Source organism: Anarrhichthys ocellatus, unplaced genomic scaffold, assembly GCF_004355925.1.
Source record: "Anarrhichthys ocellatus isolate YVR2014 unplaced genomic scaffold, GSC_Weel_1.0 scaffold1144, whole genome shotgun sequence".
Lineage (NCBI taxonomy): Eukaryota > Metazoa > Chordata > Actinopteri > Perciformes > Anarhichadidae > Anarrhichthys > Anarrhichthys ocellatus.
Window position 1 is genome coordinate 1 of NW_022281118.1, and position 13189 is coordinate 13189.

At 42.6% G+C, this 13189-nt stretch overlaps 1 protein-coding gene across 1 annotated transcript; it reads left to right on the top strand.

Annotated features, from left to right (window-relative positions):
* Positions 1-358: 358 nt before the first annotated feature.
* LOC116377346 (probable peptidyl-tRNA hydrolase 2) lies at positions 359-12130 on the top strand. Its single transcript, XM_031838962.1, has 6 exons — positions 359-615; positions 1592-1663; positions 1775-1849; positions 2380-2477; positions 3214-3328; positions 3497-12130. Exons 1-6 carry the CDS (start codon positions 376-378, stop codon positions 3581-3583), a joined length of 687 nt encoding a protein of 228 aa, XP_031694822.1. The 5' UTR covers positions 359-375; the 3' UTR covers positions 3584-12130.
* The last annotated feature ends 1059 nt before the right edge of the window (positions 12131-13189 follow it).

Below are 13189 nucleotides of genomic sequence, written 5' to 3' on the forward strand. Positions count from 1 at the left end.
TATATATATATGTATGTGTATATATATATGTATGTGTATATATATATATATATGTATGTGTATATATATATGTATGTGTATATATATATATATATGTATGTGTATATAGATGTGTATGTATATATATATATAGATGTGTGTATATAGATGTGTATGTATATATATATATATGTGTGTATATATATATATATGTATATATATATATATGTGTGTATATATATATATATGTGTATGTATGTATATGTGTATGTATATATATGTATATGTATATATATGTATATGTATATATATGTATATGTATATGTATATATGCATATATATATGCATATATATGCATGTGTGTATATATATGCATGTATATGTGTATGTATATATATGTATATAAAAAGATCAACTGTGGACCAAGGTATATTTGTCATTTTCAGTCTGAGATGGCCAGCTCTGATGACAGTGGTGTCTTGTTTCATGTGGGTAAGTGATGCTGAGCACTGTTCTTCTTCATTACAGTCCAGAATGGAGCCAACAGAGCAGCCGGGTCCAGACTCTCAGGAGGTCAACCCTGTGTTCCTGCAGCAGCTCCGGGAACTGGACATCCCAGAGGAGGCCGCCAAACAGGTGGGCCACTGGTGATGGCATGTAGGCCACATTTCCATCAACATTCAGTGATGATTAGGACTGGGACTGTTGCATAGCTGACTTCATGGTACATCAAAATGTCTGAAAGTGTACAAACATGCATACTTCATACTGTCATCAGGTACTCCCTTATTTAATGGGATCTTGATAATGCACATTACTTTTGAACACTGCCTATATTTGAACTGTAGCTCCCTGGTAGGGCTTCATTCACAGTGCTAATCACATTTTCTATGAGTGACAATGGCACATTTCTACTGTGAATGACCCCATTGCTGACCTTCAATGATCAATACTATATAATGTGAACACTGCATTACTGGACAGCTTCCATGCTAAACGTTCCAATTCACTGCTGTTACATGGACAATATTATCTCATGATCAAATTCTATTGTTCATGCTAATTGTCGTCTGGGAGCGTTTCTACGATACAGAGCTGGAAGCTTATCTAACACAAGAGGGTGACTAATGCTGCATGATAACACGTTATGTTGGAGGACAAAAGCAGGATGGTAAAGGCATTTTATAGCTACAATGATAAAAATCAATGACACAAATTATTTGAATTATTATATTTGACTCCATCACCATAGCAACATAACGTTTGGCGGTCCTGCATTCTATCAGACTGAACAGACTAGGCTTCTCTTTAATGTATCAGCATACAGACTTACTTGGTTTATTGCTGTTACATCCAACAGCTCAAAACCAGCAATAGTTGAATATCCTAACTAATGATTCAGTATTAACAGAGCAGTGGGATTGAACCAATTTAACTGACTGAATGTATTTAATCAGAATTGGCTTTATTGGCCAAGTATGCTGACGCATACAAGGAATGTGGCTTTTTTTTTTTTCATCTCCCCCTCATTGTTTAGTTGATCAGCCAAAATGGCATGGCCACACTATCATTCACTGCTCTGACCTTTGCTCATTGTTTCTCACCACTTCAGGCACTTCTACACACACGGAACGTGTCTGCCGAGGAGGCGGCAATGTACTACTTCAACAAGCTGGAGAATGAGGTGCCCATAAGCTAGCCTTAGTCCCCACAGGTACACCGTGGTACTTTAGACCTCGTGGAGTTTGTCCAGAGCCAAACCTCAGTATCTCCTTTTGTCTGCTCTGACCCGCAGGAGGAGGGAGACGATGACCTCGTGTTCAAGATGGTGTTTGTGGTGAACATGGACCTCGCCATGGGTGTTGGAAAGGTGAGTCCAGCGGCGCCAATGTGGACTGTGTGGGATATATGCTGCGTTCAAATGCACGGTCCATCTTAACGAACGTGTCCTAATATTTAACAAAGGCTCGGATGTGGTCTGTTGCCCCACTGGCTAAAAATATAGGAATTACTTTTAGCTCTTTAATCACCACTGTCTCTGGTTTGACAGTGAAAGCTGCTATAAGTGTTCTGTTATTTCACTAAACATGTCTTTAATTTGCATTCGTCTGTAATTTTCCACGTTCTCCCAATAATTGATACCTACCAGGTTCTGAGTGGGAGAGGTTCTGCTCTTATCAGTCGCACAGAAATAGTGATTTCATGCAAATATTGTTTTTAGCTTGAGTTTGCATTCTAATAGAAAAGAATGAAATGTTTTTTTTCAATGCAGTTATCTTTTTCAAGTTTAGTGATCAACGTTACTTGAACTTGGCCACAAGAGGCACATGAAGCCGTTTTTAGTCCAGCTGTAACCGGATCCCTGCTGAGGTGTGTGCTCAGTGCTGTGTGTTTGTGCAGGTGGCGGCCCAGGTGGGCCACGCTGCTGTGGGTCTGTACCAGGCTCTACAGGAGAAGAACAGCTGGAGGGAGATGGCCTGGAAGTGGGACCACAGTGGGTAAGGCCTGCACCGTGTGTTGGTAGAGAACATGTCACTTGTAATTTAAACAACCACTAGTGGTTTGCACTGTATACGTGAACATTGAAGATGTGTAAATCTGTTAGATTTTAACTTTCAGCGGCCATACATTTAACAATAAATAATCAAAACAAAGCCTATGAGTTGCAAGGTATGAACTTTGAAATACACAATGCACAATTGCACAATCACCTTCATGCTACACAAGAAAAACAAAACGTCCAATCAGGAGGAGTTTAAACAGCAGCTACAGAAACGCTGTTGGCTTCTCTGGCAGATAATATGGCCGGCATCTTCACATTAAAAGTTGACCACCAAAGACTACGGTTGAGCACAAAGCGTCACTGATGTAATCAAAGAGTCCACCCCCCCTCGTCTCACCGCTGTCGTGCACTCTTTCACCGTGGAACACACCGATCCAGGATGCCACGATTGATCCAGTTCATCTGCCGCTGTCAGCAGAAATCTAAAATGTTCCTCCGTTAATGCTTCAGATCCTGAAGTGTTCACGCCTTTCACCCTCTAGTCTCTTGAATTTAAAAAGACAAAGTCCTGCCACTGTGCAACCTTTGCTTTTACAATCATTGGTCCACCATCTGTGTGTGTGTTCTGGGTTCTCTACACTGGGTTCTGTAGAATTGCTCAGTTCAGTCAAATGTTTCATTGCTGATATAAACATTTATTTTACATAAATAAATGCATTGTGTTGATACAGAGCCAAGAAGGTGGTGGTCCAGGGCACCAATGTGGCTCATCTACTGGAGCTGCAGGCCCTGGCCATGAGCCTCAGCCTGCCCACCTACCTGGTGCAGCATGCAGGGATGACCCAGGTGAGGGAAACGAGACATTTTAGAGTTATCTTGTGTGTAAATGTCTGTAGGTATCCCCAATATATTATATATAATATATAAATTACTGATACTCGTATATCTGGTTAAAAAGCGGTTGTGTAAGTGTTGTGACATGAAGACAATCTAAACCCTTCTTGTGTTGGGCAGGTGGAGGCCGGGTCCCGCACTGTGTTGGCCATCATGGGCGAGGAGGAGATGGTGAACAACATCACTGGGAGTCTGAAGCTGCTCTGAGGGGCTCAACCCCACTGGGGGGGAAGGCATTGCTCTGCAGTGCCACCGTGCATCCAGCAGAGGGCAGCGTTTCCCAGCGGCAGGCAGAGTCTTGGCACGCAAGCTTGTAACAACCTTTAAAAAAAAAAAAAAAAAGACCTAAAGAACAAGGGAAAACGAGACATGTCCCAACACCAGAAAACACACACCCTCAGCCATTTGTTTCCCTTTCATTCTTTGTCTGAGCCGCTTAGTCGGCCGTTAAGAGCAGGAGGGGAGACCAGTGGTTCACAGGGGAACGGGGCAAAGGCAGTGGCTTTATTTTTTCTGGTGACCTTTTTCAATCAGGCCACCTACTTAGAGGAGAGTCTTAAGATTAGAATCCTAATCAAGCTTCAAACACATCTAGTCTGTGGTCCAGTTTCAGATATGGCAAAGTAAAATCATGTATTTTTGGTGGCTGACCAATATTGTAATCATGCTTATTCAAGGGGCAGTGTACTGTAGAATAATGCATCATGTCATTATAATTAGCATAGCAGATGTAGTATTTACCCATTTGATTCACTACTCCTGAGTGAAGAGTAACTTATTAACTCATAATGCGTGAACACTCATTTTTAATGTTTAAATGATTTTGTGTCTAACTATTCTCCCAAAGATCCCTCTCCTATAGAATCAATGACATTACTCATTATTGATCAATGGCTACATTTTGAATACATTATGCCATATAATGTATAATCTGTGTTGTGCCATCCTAAACAGTATGCACAGTTACTGGACTTTGTTATATTGTTTTTCTTTTCTTTGTGTAAAAAGAAGAAAATCCTCCATTTCTTTGACTTATTGGTAGAGTTTGACGGTGGGCGAGAAGTTGTGTGGATCCAAAATGTCATGTAGTAAAGCTGTGTGCGGGCCCAACTTTATGCACTCTGACTGCCTGTGGTGGATAGTTTACACTTTTAAAGTTGGTCAATTTACAGCTCGACAGATACTTGTGTGTGTGTGTATAGCAATTCTTCTGGACCTGGTGAATAGTGGTGCGCACTAATAATCTTAATACACACAGAAGGATGTGTGAGCTGTTGTGTCTATGTTCTCACTACAAATATTTGTGGGCATGAGCTGCCTCTCCCAGAAGTCTTAGCTTATTGTCAAAGATTTTATTTGTAACAAAAATCTTTAGAAAAAAAAAAGACTGGCAGTGGCATGCACGCAATATGAAATGTACATTTTAACAGTCGGAATCCCAAAGTTATGTCAATTTTAGTAACATGTCCTCACTTTGATACCTCCTATGTTATACAGTCATTTATGTGAGTGTTTCAGACTATGGAGACAATTAAAAATGCCTCCAGATTAAATAACGAGCATCTTGAATCGTGTTTTTACCCCCCACACACACGCCCCACACTCACACACGAGAGAGATTTGCTGGCAGTGGACGCATTGTGGGGGATGGGTTGAACGCAGCCATATTGCAGTGCGTGGTTATAGCACTGGCCATATGACATCGTTTTTTCACCGCAATAACAATGGCAGTATAGTGAATTATGGCCGCTTCCTGCCATGGGAGTCCGGCTGAGGGACGTGTAAACTGTCCTTCACGTATCACTCTCATGACGGTCCGTGGGAAGTGATTTAACGGAAAACAACCCGAGAAGTTGCCACAAAAACGGACGTGAAAGTGGCGATTTATAAGTGAAATTATAAGTACCGTCAAACATGAAGTCAATGCACTTATATGTGACCCTTTCGGCTGCTATGGGGCGTAACGTTAGCGGTTATATAATTAATCGACTAAGAAATGCATTCTGCCTCGATTGTGTCGAGCCGTATCACCGAGTTCACCTTGTATGTATCCATACGCAAATGCAACAGTCAGTGTGTTTCCTAGTAATTACTTATGAAGCTCGGAGTCTTCATCAATTGTTTTCTGGAAGCCGCACATCTGCAACAATTGCATTACACTGCTGTCTAATTCCGTGGCTTGTAAGACCTGTGCAACAAATGACGTTGGCATTTATCACCGCAGCCAATCAGTCGCCCCCCACAAGTCTCATGACAGGACAAGAAGCCAATGGCGTCACTGCGACTATATGTTTATAAACAGAAGTCAAAATGATATACTTGTATATTTTTAAAAATGTTTGTAAATCCAGTGTGCGGTGGCTAAACCACTGACTTTAAAATATTTAACAGGAAACGAGGGCTGCGTGTCAATTCTCTTCATCTAACTTCATCACAGCAAAGGCTGCACTCAATTCTTTTCGCCCGTTCTTTAAATACAACTTCCAGTAATAGTTTTTATTGAGTAGCTGCTGATTAGAGGTACTTTCGTTGTGTCGGTCACATTTTCAGTGTCTGCAAAGTGTGGGAATAGAAGTAGGAGGGACCAGAAATAAGTAGATGCGCCCAGGAGCCCTGGTCAATTTCCCTGTCCAACCTGGTCCAATCCCACACCAGTTGCTAGCAGAGTAACACCTCATACTCCATTCATCTGATACACCGGTAGGTGGGGCTGACCCAGCGGGCTAACCCTGCCTCTGGTGTCCCTGGAACTGGGCCCCAGAGACCCCATGCAGCTAACGCTTGCTCCTATCTATGAAAGCTCCTTCGACGTTAAATAGATGAATATAACGCTCGAATAAAAAAACATTAATCCCACTAACGAATTCAAATGAATTCCATGGCATTCGAATTTAATAACGAGCATTTCCCGGAACCTTTGAAGGTACAGATCCTTTGTTGGGTGTGAAATTGTCCCCCGAATCCAGCCACTCTCTCTTTGCTATACTCCTTGTACGCCAACAGCACACGCATATTATAATGTGACTGAAACTTCGCACCCCTCCTCTGAGCAGTGCCCGCCCCGTCTGACGTAGTTGACGGAGAAAAAAAAATCGATGCTGTAATTTAGCTCAGACTTGCATCTATCGCGCGTGTGTAATATGACTGACACATTGCTGACGAATCATTGGCGAGAGGCGGGACATCGCAGCAAGGGCCGCCCAAGGAGAGAGCCCCTGCTCTGTCGCCAGGAAAACCCCGTGGCGTGGTTGTGTGTCAGTTTCGCTGGGACCCGCGGTCGATGCCGGTGAGGAGGGGGATGGGCGCCTCTGCGAATGTAAGGACCCGAGACAGAATCAGAGCCCTGTATCACATACAGCAGCATATACCCCATTATAAATAGCGATAGTATATATAATACACTAAAATACATGGATTTATCCACCGGGGATCTATAATAGACACTCAATGGATGCAGTGCACCTGAACAGGACAGGGAATTTAACTTTCCGTCTATGCGTGGGAGACACTGAGAAGTTTGTTTCCTACCCCTGCAGAGGGAGCTACTTTTAAGGGCAAAGGATACAGGAGACTCCGAGGCCGACCTACAGGCCTACTGGTCTGTTTGGATTTGATGTTGGGATACTCTAAGGACCCACTATACATGCGTTTGCCTTGCTTGTTCAAGTTTGGAATGCCTCTTTAGGTGAGTACTTTTACTTCGTGTTCATTGTTAATATCACCCTCTATAGATGGAGGCAGTAACTCAAATGTTAACATAAGTAATGTTATTACAGACACATAGTGCTCCATGTTTTCAGTCAACCAAACATAGCTATGAAGCTAACGTTAACCAACTTGGCTTACTACTTAGCGTCCACTTAAGTTTATTAGAACAAGTTGGTTGATCTTTCCACTTTAAAGTGACTTGCTTGGCTAAAAGGCTCCATGTTGATGGTCTGCCTTGCAGGGCTGCTCTTAGCTGTGTCTGGACTGATCTTCCATGACTTTTTGATCAGCTCCTTGTGTTGATTTTTTGGTAGCTAGCTTGTAAATCTGGGAATTCATCACATTACTAGTTTATAAAAGCGAACATTACAACATTATTTCAAGCAACCGTGTCCCAAAAGCTCTCAACACCATTATCCAAGTTTCCAAGAGTTTGACTCGTGTAACGTTTAGTCCATTAAGGGTGCCCTCAGTTCAGTTTTTATCTCAGTTTTCATACCAGGAATGATCCAGTAATACATGGCTATGGCTTTAAAGTACCAATTAGATATATTGTGTTTTGACCACAGCCCACTAAGCTACAAATTGAAGTAACGTTTAATAAATCCACCTTGGGTTTGTTAAGCAAGTTTCTCTAATGTGTTTCCGCAGAGGCTTGATATTCCCTAACGTTACAAAGTCAAAACAACACCACCAGCACATTATAGGGACTTCATTCGCGTTTGTTGCACAGTTATTAGGTTGAATTGATAGAATAACGTTGGACCTGCATACCAGCTCTTGGGCAAGGAAGTTCAGACTCAGACCGCGTAAGGTAAAATGCAAACTTGTTTTGTTCGAACCAAAACATGTATTTGGCTCTGCTCTTTTGACAGCAATGTATTGAGTGTTGTTCTGGGACCACAAAACTGTCGAATTTTGTAAAAGTTATCCATGACACAACTTGCAATTTGATAATTATTTGCGACTCCTGTTAGCCAAGCAACCAGCTGCTGTGTTGGTGAACGTTAGCAGACGAGCCATAGGCAACAAATGCTATACTAGCCTTTAAGCTAACTTTCTGGATGTTTTCCAGTTGATTGTGTCCTTATTGTGAACCAGTGCTTTGGCACACACTCGGTGGACCTTCAGCGTTACCTCTGCATGTAACGACGTATTTATAAGATATTGCAGTAGGTTTCTGGACTAATATGTTTAGTTTTATGAAAAATATGGTTTGTATCATGGTGGTGTTTGGCTACATCATGTTAATGCATTTGTCTTCCTGCAATGCATTCCTAACTTCGCTCTGGCGTGTGAATCAAGCTGAAAGCTAGGTTGTGCTTGTGTTTTTTTTCCCTATTTCCCTTTCCGTGCGTGTGTGTGTGTGTGTGTGTGTGTACGCACGCACGCAGCAATCAGAAAAGCAGATCTGTTGGGTAGTGACTTGCTCTTCTTCACCTCCCCCACCTACCAACCCCCAGCCTCGGTGGCGGTTAAGAGAAATGAGTGGTATTTTAGAGGGGAGCTCTTGTTTCCTTTTTTAGCCTCCATTTTTGATCTCAACGTGTGAGTAAGGGCGAGTAGCATTGTTGAGTCGGAATGCAGCAGTCACAAGTTTCGACCAAGTTAGAGACCTCGCAGCTGCTATGTTTATAAAGACCAATCGGGTCTTTTCTTTATTATGAGAGAAAGCTACATTATTTCAAGAATCAAGACTTGGTCTCCAGATTAAGCTATGCCATGTCATTTTCACGGTGTAGTTGATAATCATTTCCAGGTTAAATGAAACTAACATAACTGCGACAAGTGATACGGGGAATGCCTAAGATATTCAAATGAGCCTTGCCCTGCGTATGTTTTTGGTGAGGTTATTATTTTTTTCAGGACCCCGCGGTTTCCGAGCACTAATGGCTGCCCTAACCGTCGCCTAAGTAGCTGTGCTCCACTCAGCTGCACCACGCAGCCTCGCATTGTGCTGCGCCCCCGAGTCCGGAGCAGTGGACACAGCGAGCACACAGAGAAAGGCGTTATTTGGCTCTATTGGACGCGGTTATGTCAATTAATGTGTCACCGGATGTGTGACGACCTCTCTGCAGGGATATTTGTTTCTGACCTGTCTTAACTTCAGCAGGTCGTACTTTAAACGCATCACTCTTTATACTCAGCAAACATCTTTGCTTGAATTGGATTGAATGTTTTGATATTACAAAATCTGGTGTCATGGTGAATCGGTCACAGTCATATTTAGGTGCTTGGTTGCTCACTAAAAGCACTGCACAAACTAATCCAGTACATTCCAACCAAACATGATATTTCAAAATCCACTTAATAAGTTGATTTGAGATGGAAAATAATGTATTTGTGGCTTCAAGTCGGTGTGTTTTTCCAATCCGGCGTCGACTTTGCTCCATGAGTACAAAGATTACACCTGTGCCCTGCTGGGGCCGTTCAGCCAGCACCAAGTATTTGGATTGATCCTCTTGATGCCTGTTGGAAGCCAGATTGCAGCGCACTGAGCCTTGTTTTGATTGGTTGCGACTGACATTCTCTGAATATGTTTCACATCTTATAATAGACTGTGTGGGCTGCAGCTAGCAAACCTGGCCTCTCGGAACCCATCGGAAAGACAAGCCCCTCCAGCATTTCCCCTGACCCTGGCGTGCCTTTTTAATTCACCCCCTACCCTGGGAAAGCTAAGAATGAATTGCTCGGCTGCATGTTGTTGCTCTGCCTCGGACTGCCCGCCATGTTTTTTTTTTTTCCAGGCCTCTCAAGCAGCTTCCGATTATGTGAGATACATGTGTTAGGAGTGTTTAGTTACAACAATTGGTGAAAGAGCAGCACTGTGCGAGTGGATCAGTCTGCAGGACGGACCCAGTAGTGGCCTCTGAAATGTTGGAGATCTGAGGAATGTGCAGACATGCAACGTTGACCTAGCCCAGTTTTTCTTGTTTACTGAGGAAATAAAGTCTCATTCACGTTCACACAGTGGTTACAATCCAAGAAATGTAATTGTTGGGTGACGTGCCCTTGAAAACACATTTAGAATATGTGAGCGCTGCGTTCCGATGTGTGGATCTTACTGCGTACAAAATTTAAACTCTGGTGTGTGTGTGCGCACACTAGTACAAGACAGAGTGAATCAGGATGTTGGCCCATTTCCAAAAGAAGAAGACAGGATTCTGTCTCGATGCAGACGGTTGGAGAAGAGGGAGCAGGGGGTGTTGCTGTCAGGAATAGGAATGGGGGGGCTGTCCTTTTAGCTTCCATTTGCATGCTGATGCCGCTCTATCATTACATGGAGGGCAGGTGTAGCTATTGATATGTTAATGAGGTTTGCGTGTGTTGTGCCTATGTGACCAAGTCAACCAAGCCAGTGTTGTTAATCTATGGAAGCAGAAATATCAAATACAATACAAACAGTGAGAAGCACTTGTTTGCATTTTGTCTCTAGAATGTTGTTCGACTACACTGCATTTTATTAGCAACTGAAGCTCGTCTTGTTTCCTTAAGTTAAGCCCTGAGAAATATTAAAATGTTTATTCACATCTATACGTGTATATTTTTTTATTTACTTTGCATATGAAAAGTAATGCTTTTTAGATTTATATCCTGTCCATGTTTTCCCCCAATTCCTTCTGTTGTGTGAGAGTCAGCCACGAGATGCTTCCTGCCTTTGCTTTTTAATTTCGGGGACATATGCATCACTGGTCCATCCAGCTTCCCCTCTCTCTGCGTCTCCCCCTCTGCAGCTGCCCGTCTGTTGTGTGTGGCTCGCTGTCTTGCACAACGGGGTTAAAAACAAGTCGCTCCGACGCCTGCCTCACCGCCGCATTGCTATTGGTGCAGGAGCTCTGGAGCTGCTCCAATGGGGCGCAGCATTTCCTTCTGCGTTGGGGGAGCGGTGTTGCAGAGGGTTGTGCTGGTTAATTCTGTTTCGTGCCGAGAAGCAATGCTTCTTGGGAGAATAATGGAGGAGGAGGAGGCGGCTCGGGGAGAAAAAAAAACAAGGCCGAAAAGGGGGGGTGAGGCAGGCAATCTACGTAATCATCTCTTTCTCTCGCTCTCGCTCTCTTGTTTTATTGCACCCTTATGTTTTGTCCTTCATTTCCTTTTCTTTCTCTCACTGTCGCGCTGCCTTTCTTGTGATTCTTGGCCGATCGTGTAGCAGGAAAAAAAAAAGCTCACCAATATTCCGAGTTGTCCGTCCACCTTTAGAACTGCGGGCAGACATTTTAGGCTTCACCACATTAACCCTCCTCTCTCTTTCCCTTCCCACCCTTTCCTCTGGTCCCACTTGTTTCTTTCTTTCATGCAGCCTAACCAAGGAGTGCAAATAATGATTAAATGATTCAAATACTTTGTGTGAGGTGAAACCTAGGTTGCAAAATCTACAAGCACATTTCCAATTGTGTTTGCTCAGAGGGTGTTGTCAGGCAGAGAGAGAGAGAGACGGAGAGAATAAGGAGCAGGGCAGAAGAAAAACAACCAAGAAGAGCATTTGCACCAAAGTCAAGCCACTCGACATCAACCCGCTCACAGCTGCCCTGTTTTGTAATGCACAAGGAAACGAACGGCCGGTGCCAGTTTTTTTCCAGTTCACAAGGGCCTTGTTCTGTCACCTTGAGCAAATGGTTCCTGTCGGGCAGAGTGAGGTGGGAGGATTCACACACACAAACACACTTCTCCTCAAGACGTTGAGGATGTAGGTTTGCTGGATTCATATTGAATGTGAAAGAGTGAGTGGGACAATTAAAGTCCTTCAGCAGTTCAAAATGGCTGCAGTGATTTGACTCCGTGTGACACCTCGCAATCTTGCGTCGTGCTGCAAATGTTGTTTTTTCAAGGTGGAGCCAGGGCATGCCCTCGTGTTGCTCTGGATAAGACTAAAGTCGTCCAAAAGAGGAAATGGAAATTTCATGCAAATGTATTTGTCATGCAGTGAGATCATGTGTGAGAAACAAAGGGTGTCTCTGGTTCATGTTATGCCAAAGCATGAGCTCATCTAACATCAAGATGGCTGTTTTGGCCTTCGTGCCCTATGCGATAACGCTACTTAGAAAACATCCCTCCCCACATTTGGGAGTAGACATGGCTTACCCTCGAAATCTCTTAAATATTAGAGATGTTCCGATTCAATGTTTTCCTTCCCAGCCGATACGTAGCAATCCCATACCAGTGTGTAAAATTACAAAAAAGGGTCCAAATACATTACATTACAGTCATTTAGCAGACGCTTTTATCCAAAGTGACTTACAATAAGTGTATTCAACATAGGTATTCAAGAGAACTACTAGTCACCAGAAGTCATAAGTGCATCTTAAATGCTTTTTTAAACAAGCATTTAAGAGCATAAACCAGAGCAAAAGTACAATGCAGAAACAAACTAATACGATAAGTGCAACAAACTAATCATAATACTTCCCTCTCTAATATCTATTTTATATTGCTGTGAAAACATTTCCAGGATTCTTTCCAATTTCTCACTAAAAACTTGAACACATCATGATAGCGTCATGATTGATCTTTGTTCAAAACTACTGAATTGAACGCATCATCGTGAAACTCTACACAGCCAAACATTAACTAGCTCTCCTCCTGCTGATTTCAACACAGATTTGTTGTTAACAATGTGGCATTATCATGGAAAAAATGTGTTTAACCACAGCTGTGTAGTACTCTTTAGCACAAGTGCAGTAGCCATTGGGTAGGATGTACAGGTAAGGTAGCGAGTGACGCATGTCGTCGTTCCTGTGTTACTACGCAAATGAGCGTGATATGTTACCGGTGTATCGGATCGGCGTGTAGACTTGACCATAACCGATCCAGCAGCTACACAGGAGGCATTCCAGATACTCCCATGGGAACAGCTCTGTTAAATGCAACCTGTGAATCTCAAACACACAACGGTGAAGATTTTGACTTCCAACACAGTTTGAATTGTCGTGTATGTATGTGTATATGTGTATATATATGTGTATGTGTGTATATATATATATGTGTATGTGTGTATATATATGTGTGTGTGTGTGTGTGTGTGTGTGTGTGTGTGTGTATATATATATATATATATATATATGTATATATATGTATATATGTATGTGTATATATATGTATATATGT

Excerpts from the sequence above, each read along its gene's own strand:
- LOC116377346 (XM_031838962.1), top strand. The coding sequence starts at position 376 with ATGTATATAAAAAGATCAACTGTGGACCAAGGTATATTTGTCATTTTC. Across the intron at positions 1,850-2,379 it reads TCGCCATGGGTGTTGGAAAG|GTGGCGGCCCAGGTGGGCCA; the intron begins GTGAGTCCAGCG and ends GTGTTTGTGCAG. Across the intron at positions 3,329-3,496 it reads AGCATGCAGGGATGACCCAG|GTGGAGGCCGGGTCCCGCAC; the intron begins GTGAGGGAAACG and ends TGTGTTGGGCAG.